General features: G+C 39.1%; 2 protein-coding genes across 4 annotated transcripts in view; both read right to left on the bottom strand.

The window, feature by feature from the left end:
- Positions 1–5,949, bottom strand: part of WASF1 (WASP family member 1) — a 124,288-nt gene extending 118,339 nt beyond the window's left edge. For all 3 annotated transcript variants that reach the window (XM_060419500.1, XM_060419501.1, XM_060419502.1), the window contains exon 1: positions 5,841–5,949. The gene's annotated coding sequence lies outside the window, so the exon portion shown is untranslated. The remainder of the gene's footprint in view (positions 1–5,840) is intronic.
- Positions 135–27,651, bottom strand: part of METTL24 (methyltransferase like 24) — a 122,372-nt gene continuing 94,855 nt past the window's right edge. The window contains exon 5 of the mRNA XM_015097348.4: positions 135–5,969. Within this exon, the coding sequence (XP_014952834.3) occupies positions 5,655–5,969 (315 nt within the window). The 3' untranslated portion in view covers positions 135–5,654. The remainder of the gene's footprint in view (positions 5,970–27,651) is intronic.

Genomic DNA, 27,651 nt, shown 5'->3' with positions numbered 1-27,651 from the left:
CTCAAGTCCCCAAGGTCAAGAAAGATCTTCAGGTTAGCATCTTCAATCAGGAAAGAGGACTACTTCAAGTAGTGTAATAACCATGTCCAGAAAAGGACTTGTGTCTTAACCAAAATGAGAGAGATTGAGTCATCTAAATTCCAAAGATATTTTTAATATCAGAAAAAAAGTCAATGACAGATAATGATGAAATAATTTCACTGAAAAATCCTATGTGAGATAGCTTTCTTTATACTCGTATACAACAATATTTATGGAAGCACATCTGACCTAGCAGGTCCCATGGTGGGCACTGGGGATACAGACATGGCTCCTACCATCATGGAGGGAAAGTCGTCACATAAGCAGACCCATGAAAGAAAAAGGAATGTGAAGCTGGGGAGCACAGAAGACACGGTGGTGGTGGTAGCGGTTTAGTCGCCAAGTCGAGGCCAGCTCTTGAGACCCAGTGGACAGCAGCCCGCCAAGCTCCTCCGACCATGGGATTTCCCAGGCAAGAACACTGGCGTGCGTGGCATTTCCTTCTCCAGATCTTCCCAACCCAGAGTTTGAACCTACGTCTCCTGCATTGCAGGCAGTCTCTTGCATTGTAGGTGGCTTCTTTACTGCTGAGCCACCAGGGAAGCCCAGAAGACATTCTAGGGAAACAACTGGGGGCCTTCAATAAGGGGGGGTCCCTGAGGAAACAATGTTTGATTTGACATCAATCCTTGAAAAATAATATTTTCTTGTAGAGATAGCTTATTTTTATTGATACAAAATTGTGGTTTCTCACTAATGTTATAGAACTCACTTAGACTTTTGGATATTATATGATATAGACCTACCTAGGGGTGATGTCAGAATATCTAATGACCAGAAATGTAGGACATAAAGCAGAATAGAAGCTAAATACCGAGAGGGGTCAGGGTCCTGGAGACTGCCTATTGTGCTGTGCATTAATTGCTTGATCTTGGGGCAGTCTAAGGGTCTTGTAGGAGGAGCTGCAGTGAAAGAGAACCACTGAAGGACTCAGGACCACAGTCATTGCCCAACCTAGCTCCTTGATACATGTTAATTGCATATCTGTCATATACATACTAAGCTTCTCTATTAAAATAGTCTAGATTAGAATTTAAACTTGGCAGGAAAAAGAAAATCCCTTACTATTTCAGACAATCTTATTTCACAAAACCTATCACTAAGAAAAACTTAAAATACTTTATGAGAATATGAAGCTGCTAGTTTAACACAGCATTAGTTTTAACAGGTATTTGTTGAGAACTCGTAGTTCCCTGTATTGTACCTAACATTAAGTATGACAATATTTAGCTTGCTTGATTTACTTAAGGACAGAAATACAATAAAAGAATTTCTATAATTTCTAAATTTAGGCGGTTTAAGAATATATCCAATCTTTGGGTTACAATTTCATGTGGTACATTCAAATACCTCTTTAAATGTGAGAAACAGGAACATATTTTAGCATATAATTAAATGTACTGAATTGACAAAGAACCAGCAATTGGCTAGTACAAAAAAGAATTATGTTATTGCTTAAAGGCAAACATAAACATCGCTAAAAGAAGAGAATTATATTACATAATTGAGCTTGTAGGTACCATTGTATGGTTAAGTAGTAGAATTATCTGTTTCAATGAGGCCTTCATTTTTCATCTGGAGAAATATGATGAGGCTGGTTCCCTGGTATTAATTCAAGCTTTACAAAATCCAAACATGTAGTATTTAGGAAACATGAATCTTGCATGGTATTTACTATATAATAAATAAAATCTTATAGCCAAAGCAGAAATGCTTATATGAATAACTGATTTGAACTAAACACTGTAAATTCATAAATTTGCTTTTGTTCTAGCCTGATGCAAAGACTAGTGGACCTTTAGTCTAACAGAAGTTTGTTTACGTCTTCCTGGCTCCCTTTATTTGAACATGTCAAATAGTTACAAATATTTATTGATAACCTATTATAACTACATAAAATGCAATCATTCTAAGAAAAAGGAGAATGAGGAAATTGTTTTTCTTTGACTTTAATCTCAGATTGTGACGTAGACTTCGTGCCTAAAGGTTGACCTCTGACTCTCTCACATCCTCATATGTCTTTCGTCTAAAACAGAATCATTTGATAAGAGCATTATTAAATTTGTATTTTCAGATTCATTTATTAACTCTGGTAGGAGTTAATTAAGAGATGTGTGTCACAGATAGTCACATCTGAGCTCATATACTTGAAAGTCAAAGGCGAATTTGAAACAAAGGAAATGCAAGCTATACTTCCAAGTGACTGGGCCCTTCTTGAAATCCAGAAGCCGTGTGGGACCAGCCAAGGCCAAGAGTCACTTCCAAGCCTTGCAAGATCTTTTTGGCAACCTGAATATATTGTCAGAGAAGTTTTGGGACCCCATATTTTTCAGTAAGCTTCCATTTGGTGGACATATTTTAATTGAATAGATTGTTTAAACCTGCCTGCTACAAAAATGATCCCCTCTCTAACAGATTACAGGTTTGGTCCTGGTATATTAGTAGACTTTTCTTCCCATTTACTAACCGGGAGGCAAAAATGTGTCCTTGCATTTGTCAAATGCTATTGAAGCAGCCCTGTGGAGGGATCTGCATGGACTTTGGGATCTGACAGGCTGAGATGTGAACTGCTCCACCATTAGAATAATCTAAATAAGCTACTTAACCTCTCAGAGTTTCCTTACCTGTGTAATTGGAAAAATTGCACTTCCTTACAGTGTTGTTTGGAGAATTAGGAATAATCTATGCATAGTATTAGGCACATAGTAAGCTCTCAGAAAATAGCAGCTCTTGATTCTGCGTGTTTGTTTCTTGCATTTGATTTGTCTTGTTTTTGTGGTGGCCCTGGCCTCCAGGGTGAGGGCCAGGGATGCTGCCCAACATCCTACAATGCACAGAATGGCCCTCCTTCCCTCCCCCAACAAAGAATTATCCAACCCAAATGGAAATAACACTCAGGTTAAAAAATCCTGGCCTACACAATAAGCATAATAATTCTAGAAGCAGGGAAACCATAGCAACAGTCAGAATATTCATCACAAATTTCAAACTATCTATGAAGGGAATGAAGGACAGTCTTAGAAAAAAGCATAAAATAAATACAAATAACTATTGAACAGGCTGCCTAAGTAGGTGGGTATGGGTGGGTGTGTTTGTGATTTATTTTGAGTTTGTCTTTATTTTTTCTCAACAGTACATCCATTCTTCCTTCAGATATATATATAGATGGATATAGTGTGATGAAGTCAATGTTTTGTATCACCAATCTGGAATAAGTGGTAACTTAAGCTGTACAAAGGGAGCTTTCAGTAATGTTCTTAATCTTCAAGACCATGAATTAGGAACCTTGGTATGAGTATGAATACATCTAAAACCTAATCATACTAGACTCTTAGAATTAGTATACTTCATGTGCTTAGTTGCTTCAGTCAGGTTTGACTCTTCATGACTCCATGGACGGTAGCCTGCCAGGCTCCTCTGTCCATAGAATTCTCCAGGCAAGAATACTGGAGTGGATAGACATTCCCTTCTCCAGGGACTCTTCCCAAGCCAGGGATCAAATCTGGATCTCCTGCATTGCAGGCGGATTTCTTTACCAGCTGAGCCACCAGGGAAGCAGTATACCTCATGCTGCTGCTGCTGCTGCTGCTGCGAAGTCGCTTCAGTCGTGTCTGACTCTGTGCGACCCCATAGACGGCAGCCCACCAGGCTCCACTGTCCCTGGGATTCTCCAGGCAAGAACACTGAAGTGGGCTGCCATTTCCTTCTCCAATGTAGGAAAGTGAAAAGTGAAAGTGAAGTCGCTCAGTCCTGTCCGACTCCTTGCAACCCCATGGACTTCAGCCTACCAGGCTCCTCTGTCCATGGGATTCTCCAGGCAAGAGTACTGGAGTGGGGTGCCATTGCCTTCTCCAAGTATACCTCATACCCCGGTGTATAAGGGTTAAAAGGTTTAAATAAAAAATATCTACTGTGTTTAATGTATAAAATTTTATTAAAAATGAAAGGTAATCTATGATATAATCCAAACAGGATTAGGACTAAAGTTAACTTTGTTTTGGAGGCTATACCATGCAAACTAACAAGATAAACCACTTTAGAGTTTTATGGACTTTTTGTACTTTTGAAATACCTACAGACGTTGAAAGCAACTAAACTGCTAACTTATTCAAGCTGGCCCTCTCACATCAATGACTTTTATTAGTGTCCTGTAAATTCTAATTTAAAAAGCCTCATTTATATTAAAACAAATCATCACTGCTAATTCAGGAAGTCTTAATCCCTTTTGAAGTCAAGTTAGTAAGATGATATAACTCTATTATATTTGGCTTCTCATCTGAGTAATGATATTTTCGAACCACTGCAAAAAGCAAAAAAGCCAACCCAGGGAATGTTTAGAGTAGAAGGAGGTAAAGCAATGGGGATAAGGAATTAAGGTCTAGTAGTAATCAGCACTCTATGCTCTCCCAAAATTTCTTAAACAGTGTATATATTACTGTTCCTTGGGATATAGAAAATGCCAGAAGATATATTTAATATATCAAAGGTAATAATTTATTTTTATACTATTTAATTAATTTATTTGAAATAGGATTTTTGAAAATCATTTATAGAAGCAAATGTCTAATTCTTATAGACAGAAAAGATGGAGATCATTCAAACTATTGAGAATATGCATTCTCTGCTTAATTTTTTAAAATATATAAAATATATACAGTGTGTTTGGTATTACCACACTGTATCTGTCCCAGGAAAAAGAGAGCACCTGGCCCTCAGGCCACAGGCATACAATGAATGCCAATTGGCAGAAAGGAAAATCTCATTTAATCTTAGAGATAATGTTTTTGTTTTTTTTTTTAATGACACCATAGGCAAGTCTGTAGTTGAAAAATCGGGTTTGAAGACACTCAAATTCTGTTTTGTATTTAGTTTCATGGAACAGAGGGGATTTAGGCTGAATGCAAAAAGAATCCTGACTTGAAGAACATGATAGTCTAGTCTTTCTTACTCAGTTACAGAATTTGGTGTGTCTGCATTCCTAGAAACCAGAATCAGTGTTTCTTATAAAGTCACAGCATGGCCTCAGCAAAGGTTGAGGAGGAATGATTGAAATCTACAAGGCTGTAAAGAATGTTATTGACACAGTGAACAAGAAAATCCTTGAAAGAGGTGAGTGAATAGCAAATGAAAGGCCTTATTTTAAACAACAGGCTACATATTTAAGGATCTCATCAACCCAATAAAAATAGAAATGTTATATAATTTCTTTTTCATGGTGGTGAACTCATGGTTTATAGATACATAATTAATTTTAGGGAAAACTGAGATAAATGGGGGATTATCTTCCAAACTGAGGTGAGGAAAGACAAGCATTTCCACTCTGTTGGAGGCAAATAGGCAAAGAGCCTGGGTTTGGGCAGATGGCTGTTGACTCCTATGTCTGTCCCCTCAACATGTATTAACTGTTTCCCTACCATGTGCCAAGCTACATGTACTACAAAGGTAATAACACAACCTCTGCCTCAAGCAAGTCACAGGCTAGTGGGAGACTAGACAAGTAAACCAGTAACTAGAATCATGGACATGTTCCCTGCTGCAAATATTTCCTTGAGTTCTTGATGAGATCCTGTGTCCTATTTCCATCTTGTATTCACCCAACCCAGAGTATAACAGCTACTCGCATTGAAAATATCTTTTTTCAGGAAAAGCTGAGGTTTAGATAAATCTTTGTAACTGTGAAAAAGCCTGAAATCCTGTAGTTCTAACTCTTTGAGGAGGCTGTACCAGAACCGCACAACACTGCTGTCACTGCCACTGACCTCAAACCCGGGCCAGTGGAGATGGATCTCAAAGATGAGCTGTCCAATTTGTTCGAGGACATCTTCCAGAATAAGATTTTCCAAAACTTTCCATTCTGCGCTTTCCAGATCTGCTTTGAGAACATCAATCTGTAACAAAAGGATGAAATGAGATTAGCAGAGTCAGTAAATATTGTTAAAAATACCATTGCTATCAGGAGCATCACCATATAGCTGCTTCCCAAAAGAGCAGAAATTTTAAAATTTTAGAGTTAGAAGTCTTTTTCAAATGGCCACTTATGACATGATTTTCTAACCTCACTCCACACACAAATCATGATGGACCCTCTTACTCTCTGCCCAGTGGGCATGGACATCCAAGAAGGAAATGCTGGAGCATATATATCTCCATGTCCACAGTTTCTCCCCAGCAACCAATATGTTGCTTAGGGGAACTCAGTCCTGGCAGAATGGTGGCCTATAGGGAAGGACTAGCAGAGGGCCATTGTCTATAGAAACCACCTCAAAAACATTGACAACTCCTTTCCCCCCACCAATTTCATCAGGATTGAAAGCTATACTAGACTTGGGGGAAAAAAAAAAAAGTATTAACAGTGACTTTTTAAAAAAGTATATGCCAGTATAGCATTGTAAGAAAAAATTAATAAAACCATTCCCTGTTCATTTAATGAACACAAGTTCACATTCCAGGTGAGATGGAATACAGGATGAAAAGTAGGATGGGAGAGAGTTTGCCATTAAGTTATGAGAAGGATTTCCTTTCTGCTGACTTTGCACAAAATCCATTAGAATAACAGAATACCAGACACCTCCAGAAAGCAATGAAAGCTAATTACTTACCAAATGCTTCTATATCCTGGCACTATGCTAAGTGCTTCACCTTGCAATATTCATTTACTCCTCTCAACAGTTCTGCAAAGGTGTATCCCTATTTAAAGTTGAGGAAATCAGGCTCAGAGAGTAACCCATCCTTGGTCACACAGTTGGAGAGACAGTGGTGAAACATGAATTGAGTCTGTTTATATGGCCCATGTTCTTAATCATGACATGAAATTGAATTCCCATAAACCACAAAAGGAAAAATGGTAAATCAGAGTTCCTAAAAGGCTTTTGCTTTGGAAAATAAGGTGCTACTGGAGAGGGAGTAAGGGTCACTGAGTCCAAGTATTGTTATCAGCATCACCATTTTACACTGGAAAGCAGAGCACTTTCCAGCTTAAAGAATCACTTTCCCACATACATTATCTCAGCAAAATAGCCCTCTAGGTAGGCAAGGATTTGGTAAAAAGGACTTTGCTGCTGCCAAGAAATGGGGGAAGGGGGAGTAAAGGGGATAATTTGACCACACAGAAGAAGGCTAGCACATTCAGACACAAACTGGAATAATTAAGATGGAGGGAATCACTGCAATAGAACAAAGCCTACAGTTCTAAGAGGTGACAACAAAACCCTAAACAGCGCTGCAGGAAGCTGCCAACTGAAGTTACCAAAGTCCTGCCCATGAAAGTGACTTTTCAGAAGGATAGACAAGAAGCAAGACCAATCCTGCCCCAGCCTCTCCTTTCTCTCAGTGCGTGTCTATTTGACAAGTTTCTCATCTGCAGCTGAGACATGAGGCTGCCAGTGGTAAAATTCCTTATGTGATTTCAGCATTGACTGGAGAAGTCAACATGGAGTTTAGATACAACTGCTCTAAGAAAATGATCTTTGCCCAGCATCCTGAGACCCATCAGGAAAGGCTTTCACTCTCTTGCCTTGAACAGTACCTCCTGGCCCACCAGGAAACAGTGACGGTAACAACCCCAAGACTATCAAGAGGCCTTGGAAAAAGCTGCTGCTGCTGCTGCTACGCTTCAGTTGTATCTGACTCTGTCCGACCCCATAGACGGCAGCCCACCAGGCTCCCCCGTCCGTGGGATTCTCCAGGCAAGAACACTGGAGTGGGTTGCCTAGATATCCATAAACCAGCTTTTTTTCTTAAATTCAATGGTTCTAAAATCAAAGAGAAAAAGTTTTAAAAAAACAAAAACAATCTTCTTTTCTAAAAGGAACTGACCAAAGGCAGGTTCCATGTGAACATACACAAGGCTGGAATAATTCTCATGACTTGGATACAACAGAGCTAATTCATTCTTTTGTTGTTTCTGCTGCCCTGGTGCATCCTTGGCTCTGTTTAAGCTTTGAAGTTTTAAGCAGAATATTCCTGAATTAGGATAAGTAAGCTGCTGAAAGAAATATTAAATCAAAACTTCACAAAATTTTCTAATTTATACAGAAAATATCCAAAACTCAAAGCCAACATTTGTTGTGTCAATTCGCACAGTGAAGAATTTCTTAGGTTTCTTTATAGATTCATTTTTCACCTTGACTTTCTCTGAGTTTGAATATAGTGAATGTGATCTATAAATCAAAGAATTACAGGGGCAGGATAAAGTTAATCAGCCTAAAATTGACCTAAAAACTATACTGGTGAATTATAGGGGAGTATGCCTAACATATTCTTTCCAAACATATTTTTTAAATAAGCTATCAACATACCTAACACATTCTTTCTAAACATATTTTTAAAATAAGCTATTAATCAAAAGTTATAAGCAACTAGGAAAAAATAATTAGGTTAAGTCATAGCAAATATATGCTTTCTCTAGAAATTCAATTTTCATTTACAAAAAGTATTTCAAATATGACCACACTCCCCTACCCACTTCTGAATCCAGTGACAGAATTCTCCACTTCAATCAGAATGATATAGGTTGATCTCAGTCATGCAGCCCAGGGGGAACACAGCACTGAGGAGGACACAGCTCTTTCCTATCTTCCAGCCTCAGAGCGCAGATAGCCAAAAAGCTGTGAATAAAACATGGTCTTCTCTTCCATGGTGCTTTTTCTATTTCTTGCCTTTTAGAATGTTCTATTACCACAACAATTTTGCAAGTGTAATTTCCATTATTACTGCATAATGCACCCACTATTATTATTATAAGGTGCTAAACATCTCTGAATAAGATATGCCACTTTTAACATTTTAATGTCAGCTTTCAACAATTATGGCACTAAAAATCATGCAAATTATTATATCGGAATAATCAAGTGCCAATCCTAATACAGTTCGGTTAAATCAGGTTTCTTGAAAAAAAAAAAAAAAAAAAACAACTGAATGTTAGCTCTCTGTAAACTCTGGAGTAACCAAAGACATATTCTCAAAGAAAGTAGATGAAGCAGCCTACTTAGCATAACTTCAGAGGTCCCATCAAAGTTACCTCCTTTTCTTTGTGCCTGAATATATAATAAGTCACCTTTAATAGAACTTTTTGAGGAAATGAGAATTTTAATTTTAACTGGATTAAGATGTGAGGCTATCTGACAGCTCCTTCTTCATGGGCACAAGTTTATCCCGTGTTCATCCACCCAGAACTGCAAAGATGAGAGGAAAGGGGGGTTGGTAATAAAGTTCATTGGCATAACTATTAGCTTGCTAGATCTGCTATAACAAAGTGCCACAGACTGTGTGACTTCAACAGCAGAAATGTACTGTCTCAGAGTTCTGTGGAATCAAGGTGGTTGGTTCCTCTGAGAGCTATAGAGGACGCTTTGTTTCACGTCCTTCTCATGGCTTCTGGTGGTTTGCAGGAAATCTTTGTCATTCCTTGGCCTCTGCATGGCCCTGATCTGTCTTCATCTTACACAGTGTTGTTCCTGTTTCTGTAGTCCAAATTTCCCCTTTATAAGGACACCAATCATACTGGATTAGGGACCCACCCTACACCATTACGACTTCACTTAAACTAATTATCGTCTGTTTTTTGACCCTGACCCTATATTTCCAGTTAAGATCACATTCTGAGGAACTAGGAGTTGCAACCTCAGCATATGCATGTGGCTGTGGGTGGGGGGAGTGGCGGGTGGGTTGCTACTGCTATAGAGTTTCGGCAAGGTAGTACGTGTTCAGAAGCCCATTTCCTGGGGCCAGTTCCTAGGGAAAGTGTCTTGTACCACAGATCTAAGCGTCAGCAGCTATCTGAGGGAACTGTGGGTGTTATCCTGTCCGTCCCTACCCCACCCAACACTGAAAGTTCCAATCTCGCTAACTGTCAAACCCAAAGCAGATCAATAAACCTCCAAAGCCAATTAAAACCACCATCATAAAACCCCTATGCTTCAATCCCTGGGTCCTTCTCAGCCACACAATGAGGCCTAGCAGGTGCAGCTTGTCTTTGATACCTTCCTGTTCCCTAACTCATTCCTTTCCCTCCTCTAGCACTCCTCCAAGTAGGCAACTTCCTCATGCCTACACTCTCCACCTGAGTCTTTTCCCCTTCAAGAGGGGCCTCCAGCAGGGTAGGCAGATTTTGTTACATGCCTGCAGACTAGCGAGAGGGCAAACGTGGAAGCTGCAACATCTTTAAAAGCCTGGGTTTGGAAATCACCAGCATCATTTCTGCAGATGCCCCTTTTGAGAGGAGGAGTGGCATACACAGAAAGAGTGAGATGGTCATTGTTCATGACCATGTCTGCATATACTTGACCTCAATCATCGAAAAAAATATTATTTTATATGCAAATCCATGAATGAACTACAGTATTACCATAGACGTGAGCCTTAACTGGACACAAGCAATACTCCAGGAAAACTGAATAATAAAGCATTTATTCATCAGAATATTATTAAGGAAAGGACATTAGGGAATTCCCTGGCAATTCAATGGTTAGGAATCCGTGCTTTCACTGTCAAAGGCCTGAGTTCAATCCCTGATTCGGGAATTAGGGTCCTCCAAGCCGCTCAGTGTGGTCCCTCCTCCCCCCCAAAAAGGCAGGTTAATTACAACATAGCATTTTCTATTAGATCTGGCTTTCTTTGGAAGCTGACAGAGAATCTGGGATATCCAATGGATTAAGGATGACTAATAAAGAAAATTCTGAAAAGAACAAGTATATGTATAAGTCCTAGATATTATATCAGTCTACTAGGGCTACTATAACCAAATACCACAAACTGAGTAGCTTAACATCAAAAATTTGTTTTCTCACAGTTCTGGAGGCTGGAAGTCCAGGATCAAAGTGTAAACAGATTTGATTTCTCTGGAAGCCTCTCCCCGTGGCTTGCTGATGGCTGCTTCCTCACTGTCCTCACATGGACAATGAGATCATAGTCCTCTCCTCTGTATCAGGAGCACTCCAGCTATCTCTGCCTCTTCTTACAAGAAGAGCAGCCCACTCTAACAACTTCAACTAACCTTAATTACCTCTTTAAAGGCTCTGTCACCAAACACAGTCATATTGATGGTGAGCGCCTCAATTTGTGAATTTTGGTGGGGAAACAATTCAGTTCATAACAGATATAAAACAGGTACTTTTGCTGTACACTATTTAGAGGCAACCAGTATCTCTTCAAAAAGAGTTTTAAAATCCATCCCTGTTATTGCTAACGCAGGCCAGCTGCCGGAGAAGACCAGCAGTTCCTCCTCCATTGTTGTTGTTTTTCAATCACTCAGTCATGTCTGACCAACCCGTTTCTCCAACCATCATCCAACTGCCACCTGACAAGAGACTCTGAGCCAGAACCACCTAGAAAAGCCCTCCCCAAACACTGACCCCCAGAAACTGGGAGAGATCAATTACTGTTGTTTTAAAAAACTTAAGTTTGGCGGGTGACTCATAATGTAACAGGAGACAACTAGAACAGAGACTGTGGGGCCCTAAATGGGAAACCTTAAAAAAACATGGGTTAGTTTTGCGGTGGGAAACTAAGATGGCGCCTGGCGGAAGAGATAGGGGCGTGGTCTATGTTAAAGTTTTTGATTGGCTCTCTTGATTTCCCGTGCACGTGGACAGTGCATGATCACCATAGACTCCTGTTATAATGAAGGCACATGGACGATTTGACCTTTCTGTGGACTCTTTCTCAAGAGTCTTTTCCAGCACCAAAATTTGAAAGCATCAATTTTTCAGTGTTCAGCCTTCTTTATGGTCCAACTCTCACGTTCATACATGACTACCAGAAAAACCATAGCTTTGACTATACGGACTTTTGTCAGCAAAGTGATGTCTCTGCTTTTTAAGACACTGTCTAGGTTTGTCATAGCTTTCCTTTCAAGGAGCAAGTGTCTTACCATCCTTTATAATTACCATCGTAATTAATCATAAATCTCTGGCTAAAAGCCAAAACTACATAACACCAATAAAATGTCATTATTAACCATACAGCTTATCAATCAATTAACACAGAACAAGAGACTTCTTTCATTTGTGCCACAATTGACCTACAAACACAGCTGCTTGCTTTTAACATGGGCAGTCTGGTTTTGAAGCCAGAATCATATACTATGTATATGGCATTTACAGATATATCTCACAGTTTATAAAAGACAGATTCCCGAAAAAGAGTGTGGAAATTGAGTTTTGGAATTAGGCTGTATTTTTAAAATTATTATTTATTTAACTACTCACTGAGTTATTTACAAGTTTTAATATTTTAAATTAAAATTAAAATTCATAAATTTTCATATTTTAAAATTAATTTATCAGCAATTACCTACCACCCTAATAATAAATGCTGTATTCATTCTCCATACTAACTGTGGTTTAGGTCAATATTCAATCATAATTTTAAAATTATTTTATCAATACAACCTCTTTTAGTTTAATTATGAAAAGTTATTTAATGATTAAAGCAGGGCAAATTCAGGCTTTTAAATAGCATCTTCTTAAAGCAAGATATATCTCTGCACCTACAAAATTAAAACCTGAACGAACACATTAGAAAGAGGATCCTGTTTTGTAGAAAAATAGAAGAAATTAATCTATCTTAAATGAATAAGAGGATTAAAAATGTCTTTAAGAGCCTTAGACTTTAAACACTCTGAATCAGGCCCCATTATCACCACTGGTTGACAGAAATGTAATGTTACAGGATATCTGCTACCACTAAGAAACGGGAGATAAGACTTGCCCTGCATAGTACGGGAACTATGAAAGGTCCCTCTAAGCTAATGTAGGACCAACTCTGAACTAATAATAAAAGAAAATAATTTTAGGTAGTAATCAGCTCACAGAAGTGACCTCTACTGGGACCAACACTCTGTAAATGAATTTTAAAGGAATTCAGGGAAACATTTACAAAGACTTATTTTGTCAAAAATCTAGCCTATTCCAAAGGAGCTAACCTGAAGCTGCTGGGCGAGAAACTTCTGGACTGGGATAACATGTAGCAGCAGAAACATAGGTCAGGGACAGAAATGGGTGAGCCAGTGACACGTAAAGAAGTCAGCAGGGATTCATGTTGATGTTTGACAGAAAACAACAAAATTCTGTAAAACAATTATCCATCAATTAAAAAAAAAAAAATAGTCAGAGGGCTACTGGTGACATGCAACAGAAAGGAACCAAGAACAAATTTAGGCAGGACTGAAGTGGCAAAAAGGGACCTGGCCCAGAACCGAGTCAGATGGCAACAAGGACAGCACCAGGCAACTGCCTGACTTTCCAAGATCATAAAAAGTTCTATTGGATAGTGCTGTTCAGAGTATCACATGCATCAGATAAATCAAGTGAGCATCACATGAATCAGCTGGGGGCGGGGGGGGATTGTGAACGTACAAGTTCTGATTCAGTGGATCTGGAGTGGGGCCTGAGTGTTTGCATTTTCATCAGGATCCCAGCTGATAGAGATATCACTGGTTGAAGGATGACACTTTGAGAACCATTAGATAACACATCAGGATCCCAGCTGACAGCGATGTCACTGGCTGAAGGATGACACTTTGAGAACCATTAGACAACACTGAGAATCACTAGACTTGGCTGATGACATTGGTTGAGTTTTTATGGTTTTCAAAGGACTTGACCTCAGCACAACTAAGATCATGGCATCTGGTTCCATCATTTCATGGCAAATAGATGAAGAAACAATGGAAACAGTGGGAGACTTTATTTTCCTGGGCTCCAAAATCACTGCAGATGGTGACTGCAGCCATGTAATTAAAAGATACTTGCTCCTTGAAAGAAAAGCTATGACAAACCTAGATATCATATTAAAAAGCAGAGACATTACTTTGCCAACAAAGGTCCATCTAGTCAAAGCTATGGGTTTTCCAGTAGTCATGTATGGATGTGAGAGTTGGACTATAAAGAAAGCTGAGCACCAAAGAACTGATGCTTTTGAACTGTGGTGAGGGAGAAGACTCTTGAGAGTCTCTTGGACTGCAAGGAGATCAAACCAGTCAATCCTAAAGGAAATCAGTCCTGAATATTCATTGGAAGGACTGATGCTGAAGCTGAAGCTCCAATTCTTTGGACACCTAATGTGAAGAGGTGACTCACTGGAAAAGACCCTGATGCTGGGAAAGACTGAAGGCAAGAGGAGAAGGGGACAACAGAGGATGAGATGGTTGGATGGTATCACCAACTCAGTGGACATGAGTTTGAGTAATGTAGTTGGTGATGGACAGGGAGGCCTGGCATGCTGCAGTCCATGGGGTCGCAAAGTGTCGGACACGACTGAGTGGCTGAACTGAACTGACCTCATAAGCAGATGCATAAAGTATCTACACACTGGTAATCTTTGGCCTGGGAAGGTATATGTTGTTTTCCCAACACCAGTTGTTTTCTTAATTAGCATACAGTTAGCTCAGGGACTGCTAAACATATCATCAAGGTGTTGGTGAGGCTTGTAACTCCTTGAAACTGTGTACAAAAAAATTGTGTGTTTATGCCCATGAGCACTGTTCTCTGAAAACTGAAGTTCCTGGGACCTTGCCTCTGAGGCCAGTTGCCTTATCCCATGGATCAGAGGAAAACAACAGGACTTCTACTACAGGGCTTTCTTGAGATTAAAGGAGAAATGTACATAACTCACCATGCACAGCACCTAACACAGAGTATGTGCTTCTTTGGTGTTAGCTATTAATTTGATCAATTCTTAATGTAGTCCATAATCCCTTCACACCCCTCCCCTCAGTTAACATTATAATGTTTAATATAACATTAAAATGTGCCTTGTCTGCACCATAGCAGTTATGTTTGGGGAGATGACTCAGGGATAGAATTAAAGTTTTATACAGGAAATATACAGAGATATTTCAAACATGATAGTTAAGAATCATCTCTATATAGCACATTGGCAGGTGAAATTGAAAATAGTTTCAACTACATTTCCATCTGACAATGGGCAAAATAGGTATAATTCTTATGCCCTAGACTGAACGCTAAGCTGCATGAAGCCATTAACTTATTTTTTATAATCGTTTATAATCTTTAGTTTGTATATTTTAAAAATATTTATTTATTTATTTGGCTGTACTGGGTCTTAGCTGTGGCATTTAGATCTTTGTTGCAACTTGTAGGATCTTTAGCTGGGACATGCAACCTCTTAGTTATAGCATGTGCGATCTAGTTCCCTGACTAGAGCTCGAACCCAGGTCTCCTGTACTGGGAGCACAGAGTCTTAGTCACTGGACTACCAGGGAGCTTATTTAGTTTTGAACCCTCAGCTTCTAGTTCACTACCAGGCATTATCAAAAATAGATGATAGGTGGATGGCTGAAAAAATGAATACATAGAGAGGTGGATGAATAGGTGAATGGACAAATGATTACAGGGACCTCCAAGGATCCAGGTTCTGGAAGATTAGAGCTAGCAGGTATATGTGAACATCTGGTCCAACTTTCTCATTTTCTAGACAAGGAAAACTGAAGCCTAATGATTTGTCCAAGATCACAAATTAATTCATCAGCGGCAGACAGTCTGCATCTCAAACATCACTCTCTGCTCTGAGTCTTAGATACACCTACACATTATACATACACACACACATACACACACACACACACACACACACACACACACACATCCCCATTAACATTCATCAAACATTAATACAGCTTTGAAACAAGTCTACAACTCTAAGCTTCATTTTCCTTGAGACTTAAGGACTAGTGAAGTGTTTTATTTAATGACTGCTACAATATTTGAGAAAGAAGCATGATTCCTTTCTTCTCTCAAGATCTCTCTCTGCAAAGAATCACTCTGCACCAGAAGTACCCGGAAAAGCACAATCTGGCGTTTTCTAAATTTGCTTCTGATCAATACCAGCTCACCACTAAGAACATTAATACAAATTCATATCCCATAAAATGCTTTCCTCTTAGTAGAGAAAAATAGCAACATATACTATTGTTTAATTTAAAGGGAACTATAGCATGGCAGAGATATCACTTGCCCACATAACTATTCATTCTTCTTTCTCAATAACAAAACTGTGATTTCTAGTTGATCACATTGCTGCCCAGATAAAAGACTATGTTTCCTCGTCTCTCTTTTGGCTGTGTGGCCATGTGACTAAATTCTGACCAATGAGATAAAAGTAAAAGAGTCATGTGGGATTTCCAGTAAGTTCCCTCTAAGGAAAAGGCTGTACTTAGTGTTTCCTCTGTCCTTTTGAATAGAGTATGTGGTGGCTGGAGCTGCAGCAGCAATACTGGACCATGAGGAGAAGGATTACACCCTAAGAAGAAAGACGAACTAGATGAAGTTTGGATACCTGAGGACTATGGAGTCTCTATTCAAGACTTGTACTACCTATCTCTAGAATTCTCTTATGTGAGAGGAAGACAATTTTCTTACTGTTTAAGCCAATATAATTTTTTCACATGTAAATTAACCTAATTTTAAATATATTCAACCTATTATGGTATTCTTAGCTGTTGTTGCCCCTGTTGGAAATTTTATTTAGAGTTGAAGTCTTCTGTGAAGAAGTAGTTAGTGGCAGTGAAACAGCCCAGCAACCCATGCCTGTTAGAAGTTAACTTATTCATCACTTACTGAGTTAGTAAGCAATTTCCTAATTCTGGAATCTCCACTATTCCTGTAGATCCCCTACCTATTTCCTTCTTGTTTCCTCCTCCTACACTCCAAAACCATGGCAATTCCTCTCCTTTCAGAATTCTCACGACCACTACACTGCACTCTCCCTTCCTCTCTCAGCCCAGAAAGTTACAATGCATTAACAAAACAGATCTGCAAAAATCACAACTGGTCAGTTCCTTTAGCCTTAACAAATCTAGGCTTGAGGTGTCATGTTAATGAAGTTAGCACTCTTCTTTATCTATTCTATATATTTGAAATTCTAGTATATGCATAAGAAGCCAGCTACTGACTTACTTTGACCGTTCAATGAATTCTACACATCTGCGTGTTTTTACTGAAAGAACAGATGCTTTTCCTTGAAGAAGGAAAGCAAAATTTAGTCAGGCCTCAAGTGGAACAAGAAGATAAAGATTTGATGCTTTTGAACTGTGATGTTGGAGAAGATTCTTAAGTCTCTTGGACTGCAAGGAGATCAAACCAGTCAATCCTAAAGGAAATCAGTCCTGAATATTCATTGGAAGGACTGATACTGAAGCTGAAGCTCCAATATTTTGGCCACCTGATACGAAGAACTGACTCATTGGAAAAGACCTTGATGCTGGGAAAGACTGAAGGCAGGAAGAGAAGAGGACAACAGAGGATGAGATGGTTGGATGGCATCACCAACTCAATGGACAGGAGTTTAAACAAACTTCAGGAGATGGTGACGGACAGGGAAACCTCACGTGCTACAGTCCATGGGCTTACAAAGAGTCAGACACGACTGAGTGACTGAACAACAAGTGGAACAAGAAAATGAAGTATCTTTAAGTCTTATAATGCTCCCATAATAACATTCACTTTAGGCAATTTTAAGTTGAATGTGTCAAGTCTTTCATCTGCAAAGCAAGTGTAACATAAGAAGGGTAGATCAGGTTTTGTGAAGCTTGAAGCGTGTTTTATTTGAGGACCCTCTTTAAAAAAAGAATATGAAATTGCAAATACAGAATTAAGTAAAAATCACTTCTCCTTATAATCAAGATACATGTACAGGTCTCAACTCAAGCGAAAAGAGAGGATTAAGTGATAACAAACTATAAATACATGTATAGCTAAAAGCCAGAAAATAAAGGAAAAAATGAAAACGTTTTGTAAAAACTTGCAAGAAAAAAATTCAAGCAGTATCAGTTTTGAACCTCCTGCTAAATTTATGTAGCAATTACAATAAGGGGAGAAAAAAACTTTATACATAGAAATATCAGTGCCAACCATCACGTATGGAAATTACCCCTAAAATACCCAAAGAAATCTGCTAGATATTCAGATATAGATTGCATCTAAAGCTTCATCTTAGGGAAAATGTTAACATAACAATGTAGAAATAATCATTCATTGGTTCTCACTGGATATTATTTAAAAGCCCATAACATTTGCCTTAGATGTGCCATCCCTCAAAACACAGCTTTCTATCTTATATCTATTGGTAACAAAAAAATAATAGCCAACTTTAATTAAGCACTTACTATGTGCCCACCCAAGCAGCATGCTAAGCACTTCTCATGCAATGCTCCCAACTCATCCCCAACACAAATGAAATAAGCATTTGATTATCTTCACGTTACATATGGGAAAACTGAGATGTAGGTAGGTGACACAATTTGTAAGGAGTAAAGCCAAAACCAAATCCAAGCAGTTTCCATAGAAATTTGAGTTCCAAGACTCAGAGAAGTTAAACCCAAGGCACACAGCTAGTAAGTGGTAGAATCAGGAATCTAACTGGGTCTCTCATCAAAAACAGGCATTCTTAACACCATATTCTTATACCCTCACAATATTAAGGAAACCAAGCACTAAATATGATACTGTGGAGAGAGATTTACACTTCCCTTTGCAAGAATGACCTGGAGTAACAGGTATATTTGGCCTTGGAGTACAAAATGAAGCAAGGCAACAGCTAACAGAGTTTTGCCAAGAGAACACACTGGTCATAGCAAGCACCCTCTTCCAACCACACAAGAGACAACTCTACACATGGACATCACCAGATGATCAATACCAAAATCAGATTAACTATATTCTTTGCAGCCAAAGATGGAGAAACTCTATACAGTCAGCAAAAACAAGACCAGGAGCTGACTGTGGCTCAGATTGTGAACTCCTTATTGTCAAATTCAGGCTTAAATTGAACCAAGTAGGGGAAATTACTAGACCATTCAGGTATGACCTAAATCAAATCCCTTATGATTATACAGTAGAAGTGACAAACAGATTCAAGGGATTAGATCTGATAGACAGAATAACTATGGATGAAGGTTCATGACATTGTACATGAGGCAGTGATCAAGACCATCTCCAAGAAAAAGAAATGCAAAAAGACAAAATGGTTGTCTGAGGAGGCCTTACAAATAGGTGAGAAAAGAAGAGAAGCTAAAGGAAAAGGAGAAAAGGAAAGATATCCATATGAATGCAGAGTTCCAAAGAACAGCCAGAAGAGATAAGAAAGCCTTCCTCAGGGATCAATGCAAAGAAATAGAGGAAAACAACAGAATGGGAAAACTAGAGATCTCTTCAAGAAGATTAGAGATACCAAGGGGACATTTCATGCAAAGATGGGCATAATAAAGGGCAGAAATGGTATGGACCTAACAGAAGCAGGAGATATTAAGAAGAGGTGACAAGAATAACAGAAGATTTATACAAAAAAGATCTTAATGACCCAGATAATCACGACATTGTGATTATTCCCCTAGAAGAAGACATCCTGGACTGTGAAGTCGACTGGGCCTTAGGAAGCATCGCTGTGAACAAAGCTAGTGGAGGTGATGCAATTCCAGCCGAGCTATTTCAAATCCTAAGAGATGATGCTGTGGAAGCGCTGCACTCAATATGCCAGCAAATTTGGAAAACTCAGCAGTGGCCACAGGACTGGAAAAGGTCAGTTTTCATCCCAATCCCAAAGAATGTTTAAACCACTGCACAACTGCATTCATCTCACATGCTAGCAAAGTAATGCTCAAAATTCTCTAAGCCAGGCTTCAACAGTACCTGAACAGAGAACTTCCAGATGTTCAAGCTGGATTTAGAAAAGGTAGAGGAACCAGAGATCAAATTGCCAACATTCACCAGATCATAGAAAAAGCAAGAAAATTCCAGAAAAATATCTACTTCAACTTCATTGACTATGCCAAAACCCTTGACTATGTCGATCACAACAAACTGGAAAATCGTTAAAGGGATGGGAATACCAGACCACCTTACCTGCCTCCTGAGAAATCTGTATTCAGGTCAGGAAGCAACAGTTAGAACCAGACATGGAACAACAGATTGGTTCTAAATAGGGAAAGCAGTACGTCAAGGCTCTATATTGTCACTCTGTTTGTTTAGCTTATCTGCAGAGTACATCATGCAAAATGCCGGACCAGATGAAGCACAAGCTGGAATCAAGATTGCTGGGAGAAACATCAATAAATCCAAATATCCAGATGACAGCACCCTTATGGCAGAAAGCAAAGAAGAACTAAAGAGCCTCTTGATGGAAGTGAAAGACGAGAGTGAAAAAGTTGGCTTAAAACTCAACATTCAGAAAACTAAGATCATGGCATCTGGTCCCATCACTTCATGGCAAATAGATGGGGAAGGAATGGAAACAGTGTCAGACTTTATTTTGGGGGGCTCCAAAATCACTGCAGATGGTGACTGCAGCCATGAAATTAAAAGATGCTTGCTCCTTGGAAGGAAAATTATGACCAACCTAGACAGCATATTAAAAAGTGGAGACATTACTCTACTGACAAACATCCGTCTAGTCAAAGCTATGGTTTTTCCAGTAGTCATGTATGGATGTGAGAGTTGGCCCATAAAGAAAGCTGAGCTTTTGAAAGAATTGATGCTTTTGAACTATGGTGTTGGAGAAGACTCTTGAGAGTCCCTTAGACTGCAAGGAGATCTAACCAGTCAATCCTAAAGGAAATCAGTCCTGAATATTCATTGGAGGGACTGATGCTGAAGCTGAAGCTCCAATCCTTTCAACACCTGAATGGAAGAACTGACACATTGGAAAAGACCCTGATGCTGAGAAAGAATGAAGGCAGGAGGAGAAGGGGATGACAGAGGATGAGATGGCTGGATGGCATCACAGACTTGATGGACTTGAGTTTGAGCAAGATCTGGGAGTTGGTGAAGGACAAGGAAGCCTGGTATGCTGCAGTCCATGGGGTTGCAAAGAGTCAGACACGACTGAGCAACTGAACTGAACTGAACTTGCAAAAATGACAGATAGGAGGAAACCACATATGGAGTGCTTATTAATCTAATACATCTTTGTTGAGCTCCCAGCAAGTGTATGGTCCCCCTGCTGCCATTCTTGGGGGTGAAGAGAAAGTGTTAGTTGCTCAGTCATGTCTGACTCTTTGCAACCCCATGGACTGTAGCCCACCAGGCTCCTCTGTCCATGGAATTCTCCAGGGAAGAATACTGGAGGGGTAGCTATTTCCTTCTCCGGGGGATCTTCCCAACCCAGGGATCGAACCCAGGTCTCCTACAGTGTAGGTGATTCTTTACCATCTGAGCCATCAAAGATAGCAATTAGGCCTGCCTTTAGCCAAAGCACCCACATTTTAGCAGTTGCAGCTTATTTTATCATTAAAACTAGTGCCTTCTCCCCTTTGTTCCATGTATTTTTCTAGAATAATAACAGTGTAATTATATTCATTTAATAACTTTTACAAGACCAAAAGGCATAACTTAGGGCTAAGGCATTTTCTTTGCCACTTCATGTTTTATAAGGTTCTATACAAATTAATATAAATACATAAGAAGAAGAAAACCACCATTTGCATTTGTGGAGGCTGAAACAACAGCCACTAGACTGCTGCTCCTGCTGAAGAGGGATTTCCTCCCACTAATTCTTCCCCTCCACACCAAAGAAGGGTTGTGAATTCCCTTTAATTCTTAGTTTCAGGTTCAGGTCTGGTCAAAAGGGCCAGGGCTACAGCCAATACCATGTCACATGTTAAGTTGTCCAAAAAAATTATTTGAACCCTAATATGCCAAGAAACAAATATATGATATTCCATCTACCTCAAGCCTCTCCATTACCTAGAGGACAATAATTTGGGATGCTGTTTGTTTGTGTTTATAAAAATAAGACATGCAATTCTGAGGTGGAATTAACTATATACTTTTTGGTTATATTTCTGAGAAAAGAATTGAGATCAAACAGTACATATAATTCTGAAATCTGTTTTTAATGGGGAGTTTTTGTTTTTGTTTTGCTTTAAAAGACCATCTGCTTAATCCTCATGTATGGAGCCCCTTTTTTTTTCAGGCAAAGATCATTTCAACAGTTTGACTGGAACATTCTAGCGACATCTGCAAATAGCCCAAACTTTTCTTAGGCATAATTCAGTGGGCTGTCTTGAGACTTTTTGCACCATAGAAGTGAAGATGCACCCATTCAGTTTACCCTCCACAGAGTTATGTGATGAGAGCTGACCTTACTGAAAAAAAAAAAAAAAAGAATTGTCATTATCTTTTCATGCTAATATGAGTTTAGTAAGAAATCTGTATTTTTTCATGTTTTACAATGTCTACTGATTACATCAGGCAATCTCTGAATTACACAAGCAAGAAAGATTGCAAATTCAAAAGAAAGGAAGGGACACGGCACATATAGAGGAATGGATGAGTCATTTAAACTTTTATCAAGATAAAAGTGTGTAAGAGCCTCATTTATTTGACAAGGAGGAGGCAAAAGAAGAGGATGTAAAGGAGAAGGAGGGGAGAGAGGAGACTCAGCTTAATCCTCCAACTGCCATGTGCCTTGTAGAGGACTTCTACTTGAGATTTCTCCTTTCTAACAGCCCTAAAATCTCTTTTTATTTCTCAGTCACACAACAAGAAAAACAGTAGAATGGCTGTCCAGTAGTCAAAGTGAAAAGATGCCTTTAGTACTTTGTTTGCTATCAATAGACATGTGGGACATTTGATAGATGATCATCTTTGAAAATCAGCCAAATCTATACACTTCCAACCGAATCAAAAAGATCGATACATATAATAGATTTTTTTTAAGCCTGTGTGTTGACCCAGCACAGACAGAGTGGAAGGAATCATGAAAGTTTTATGGGCTGTCAGCGAGGGACTTCATCATCTTGCCTGATTTCAGTGGTGGCTGTTTTTATACTTTTCAAAAACGAAGTTCCTAGGATTCTCTATCCTCTTATTCATCTTTTTTTCAGCCACGAGGCAATGCAGTTTTATCAGAGCTGGAGGAGCTTTCCAGATGGCATTTTTTCAATAGAAACAAAAGAAAGGGTGCCATTTACCTAACGTGTGTACACCACTTGTAGAGCTTGGCGGCTGGTCTCTTGTTAACCTGTAACCATGAACAACTTCCCTAAAATGGATGCTCTATATTTCAGAAAGTGGGTGGTTTCAGGCAGATATATTTCAGGCATCAAGGACAGATCTGAATCATGTTAACAGAATGACAGCCTACTGGCTACTTCTCTGAATAATGTAGTAATAACATGTAAACTTGCTGGAAAACCGAAACCCTTACAAAAACATTTTACTTAGCAAGTTCAAATTCCTTCAGTTACTAGTGATCCTCATACCAGTGTTTTCCACACATGCTTAAATGGAGACAAAGGTAGTCTAATTGTCTTGTTTCTTATAAGGGGAGGAAGAGCAGTACCATCTTGGTTCTTTTGAAGTGCATCACCAAATTCAGTTGAGTTCCTTAGTGACTGGCTGTTTAATAAATTCATGCTGAAAACAGCTTCTTAAAGTCTTTAGTTAAGAGCATATATCCTTAATTTGTTGTTTTAAAAAACTGAGAATGATAAACTATTAATACATCAATTGTGAGCTTCTTGATCTATATGCTAGAAGTTGTCACCCAGATACTTTTGAAATTGAAAAAAAAGAAATTACAGGGAAGGATCAAGAAAAGAGAAACCATAGTTTATTGTAAAAAAAAAATCTATATAGTTTCTATGTTTTTTGAAGTCAGTTCCTAGTTATCTATGGGGTAATTTTAAAACTCACATTCAAAAGCAGTTATAAGTCCATACTTCATAGCTAAATATCAAATATTTATTTTGAGTTATCTATAATCTAGATTAGTCAGATCCCTGGAGGAAAATAATAAATTGTTGATAATGCAAAACCAACTTTCATTATTTCTGGGTAATGTGACTTATTTCTGTTTTCTTCACAGACAAAAACCTAGTTCAAATTTGTTTATAGCAAGCCCCAGAGCAACTTTAAAATGTTTTAGTAATGAATATTTCTTTTAAAATGAATTATTAAATAGAGTTTCAAAATGTTTTGTGCTGTAGCTTTATTTTAGTGCAGTGGGATTTGACTTTTTTTTAATTTTTGTTTTATTAGAATGGTTGTTTAAAATGCAGCTGGGACAGAAACGTATAAAACAAAAAGTAAAAGTTCCTTATTCCTGCCCACAGTTAAGTTTTGGTAGAGACTGATAGATGCGATAGCTACTGCTAAAATGCCAAGGCTGACTGATGTCACCTTCACCAACACTGACTCTTAATCTTTTTAATACTTGCTTGCCTAATATTTCCAATTAATTATGGTTGCTCTCAAGAGATCACAGCCTTGAACTGTCCACCTTCCACAATGTTTCCAGAATTATCTGCCTAACTTAAAACCTAATTATTTAAGTACCCTGTTTCAGGGCGTCTGCTGGCTCCCTATACCTATAAAATGAAATCCAGCCTTCTTTATAGGGCTCACTGCAGCGAGGGATTGGGGGCAGGAGGAGAAGGGGACGACAGAGGATGAGATGGCTGGATGGTATCACTGACTCGATGGACGTGAGTCTGAGTGAACTCCAGGAGTTGGTGATGGACAGGGTGGCCTGGCGTGCTGCAATTCATGGGGTCACAAAGAGTCGGACACGACTGAGCGACTGAACTGAACTGAACTGAGGTCCCTCACAGCCTGGACCTAACTTCTTTTTTATGCCTCACATCTTCCTTCTCTCCGCAGATCACCTTTTGTGCCAGCCCTGCTGATTTTATTTACCTTTTTGCAATTCACAATTCTCTTTCTCAAGTCTCCAGCCTTGTAAATATTATTTTCCCTCCCTCCTACCTCTAACAACTCCCCATTCAACTTCCAAGAGCCAGCTAAAGTATCATCTCTTCTGTGATCTCCCTGCATGTGTGTGTGCTAAGTTGCTTCAGTCGTGTCTGGCTCTTTGTGACCCTGTGGGCTATAGTCTGCCAGGTTCCTCTATTCATGGGATTCTCCAGGCAAGAATACTGGAGTGGGCTGCCATGCCCTCCTTCAAGGGATCTTCCTGACCCAGGAATCAAACCTGAGTCTCTTGTGGCTCCTGCATTGCAGGCAGATTCTTTACTGCTGAGCCACCAGGGAAACCCTGTATTCCACATACCTGGAGCTGAACCCCCAACAAAAAGGAGCTATGCTTCTCTCGCGTTAGCACTTAGCACATTTCTAGACAATTTTTGCACAAATGTTCATCTTCCCCTAGAGACAATGAAGGGCAAGGACCCTCATCATGGCTGCCCTTCATTGGTTCATTTCCGGATTTACAGGAAAGCCTCAAAAAGGGTTTAGTGAATACCTAAAAAGTGTTCAATGGTATCCAACAAAAGAAAAATACAACAAAAATCCAGGCTTTCTTTGTCTGTGGCATGGAATACGAAATATTTCAGAGTGCTTACTTAGCACATAACAAGCATTAACAACATATGGCTGCCTTGCACAAGGAAAGCATGCTAAGAAATTTCTGGTGGGCACGTCTACAGCCTCAATCGAAATGACAAAGGAGATCTATACCTAAGTATTTCTCCTTCCTGCCCTCCGCCTGCTTTCCTCTTTCACCTCCTATAACTTCATACCCACAGCATTCACTCTCAAATGCCCTCAGGCTGGACAAAGCGCTTTACTACAGAACATTCACCAAACCAGAAACAAAAATTGCCTATTTTTTGATCTGGGCCAACTTCCACTCCCTCAGTCAAGAATTATGAGACACCTACTTGAGAAACAAATAAGATTATATGATTTAAGAAGTTGATGTTTGGACAAGAATAGGCTCAGTCTTACAGAGAGAGATGCCTTTTTAAAAGATTAGCTAATTAACTCAAGTGAATCTAACTAGCAGAATGTACTAAGGAGATATTTTTTATTGGAAGGCATTCCTGAAGTCCCTTGGACTTTCTGGGTCACTAGACCCCACCAGCCCCACCAGATGGAAGAGATGGTGTCAGCAACCAGACCTCCCATTCCTAAAATGTTGCCCACACCAGGCTCCTATGCAGGGATTTCGCAGTGTACCTTCCCTAGAGGGTCAGTGCTCAGAAGATCACAATCACTCAGTATACACACTTTTGGTATGGTGAAAAGCAGTCATTAAAAAACAACTGAATCAGGGCAAGAGGGCAAGGAGGAAAAGGGTTGGAAGAAGAGTGACAGATGAGAAAGGATGTCAACATTGGGAGACTCACATAGAAGATAAAATGCCCAAATAGAACGCACTGGGCACTCACACAAAAAACCTACTGAAAAAATCAGAAATGCACCCATCTCAACATTACAATGTTTTTTTTTCCTAAAAAAAGCTGAGTGCCCTATAACATGTTAGCTTAAAAAAGCCATAAAAGATTGTGTGAATCAGAAAACCCCAGAGCACTTTTCTCCCTGAAATTATGAAAGCCTACCGAATGGCTGGAAATTACTCTGCTCTACCCTCACTTCTCATGGTACGACTTTCCATCCCCCAAGTTGATCTGATTTCCAGGGTGACCATTCCTCTTATAGCCACACATGCTGAGATCAAAGGATAGATAGGCTGTTATACACAAGCCTAATGTTACAGAGAGAAGAGTTGGAACGGGCTCAAACTTCATTACATATAAAAAAATTTCAAGGCATAAAAGCCATTTTCAGAGGAAGCCAAAACCCAAAATAGTAGCAACTTTAAACTTCATTTCACGAGCATGAGGGATGTTATACCCCTCCATGTGGTTGCCTAGGGAACAGGATTCATTTATTCTTTGCTATTCAATAATTTCTTAGAACTGCTACCCTATATTATACCTATGATTTTTAAATCCACTCTAAATGGAAAATTCCCTCAAAAAGTCGATTTTAAGTTACAGTTCAGGAATCTTTGTCAGGAAATGTTATAGAAAACTAAAGTTCCTATAATATATCTTGCTGTTTCAATACAGTAACATTCTTCTACTTGGATAGGAGATTTTCTTATCCATAATATCTTACTCTTCATTTTGATTACTGAATGTGGAGTCTTCTTATAAATAAGTGAATTTGCCTTAATTAAATACACTTATCTGAGCATGTCAAATGACATAAACTGGAATAATCTAGTCTGAACTAAACCATTCAAAATTATTCTGATATTCCCCTAAGCATTAATAAAAGGATATCCTTAATAATAATGTGTGAGAAGCAAAAAAAAAAAATGATATTTGGTTTTCTATACATGATAAATGGTTCTTCAACTTTTGTCTGTCATAGACCCAGCCATGAGAGAGAAAAGTTTGGGTAAACTGCCATGCCAGCTTACTGAAAGTGCTATCCATGACATGAATACATGTTTGTTTTATGCAAAAATCACACTGCTGGCCAAATCCCTGCCCCTCTACTGCCTATAACTCTATGAGCCCTAAGTAATTATTTCACCGAGTGTGCTGGGTCCTTCATTTCTGGTTCCCTGTCTGTTAAATGAACAAAGGACATTCTGAGAGTAGAACCTCCGGTGGGTAGAATATTCCTTCTGTTTGTGTCCCTTGCTCATACTTCTGGCCTCTCCACATATCAATTTTTACAGGAAAGCTAGATGAGGTTAAACTTTATCTCCTTACTCTCCTCTTTGAAACAGCTTGTATTAAACCCTGTATCATGGCTTTCCTGGTGGCTCAGACAGTGAAGAATCCACAGGCAATGCACG

The sequence above is a fragment of the Ovis aries genome, chromosome 8, assembly GCF_016772045.2.
Source record: "Ovis aries strain OAR_USU_Benz2616 breed Rambouillet chromosome 8, ARS-UI_Ramb_v3.0, whole genome shotgun sequence".
In the NCBI taxonomy this organism is placed as follows: domain Eukaryota; kingdom Metazoa; phylum Chordata; class Mammalia; order Artiodactyla; family Bovidae; genus Ovis; species Ovis aries.
The sequence above is the reverse complement of the archived record's forward strand: the minus strand, read 5'-3'. Positions and strand labels throughout refer to the sequence as shown.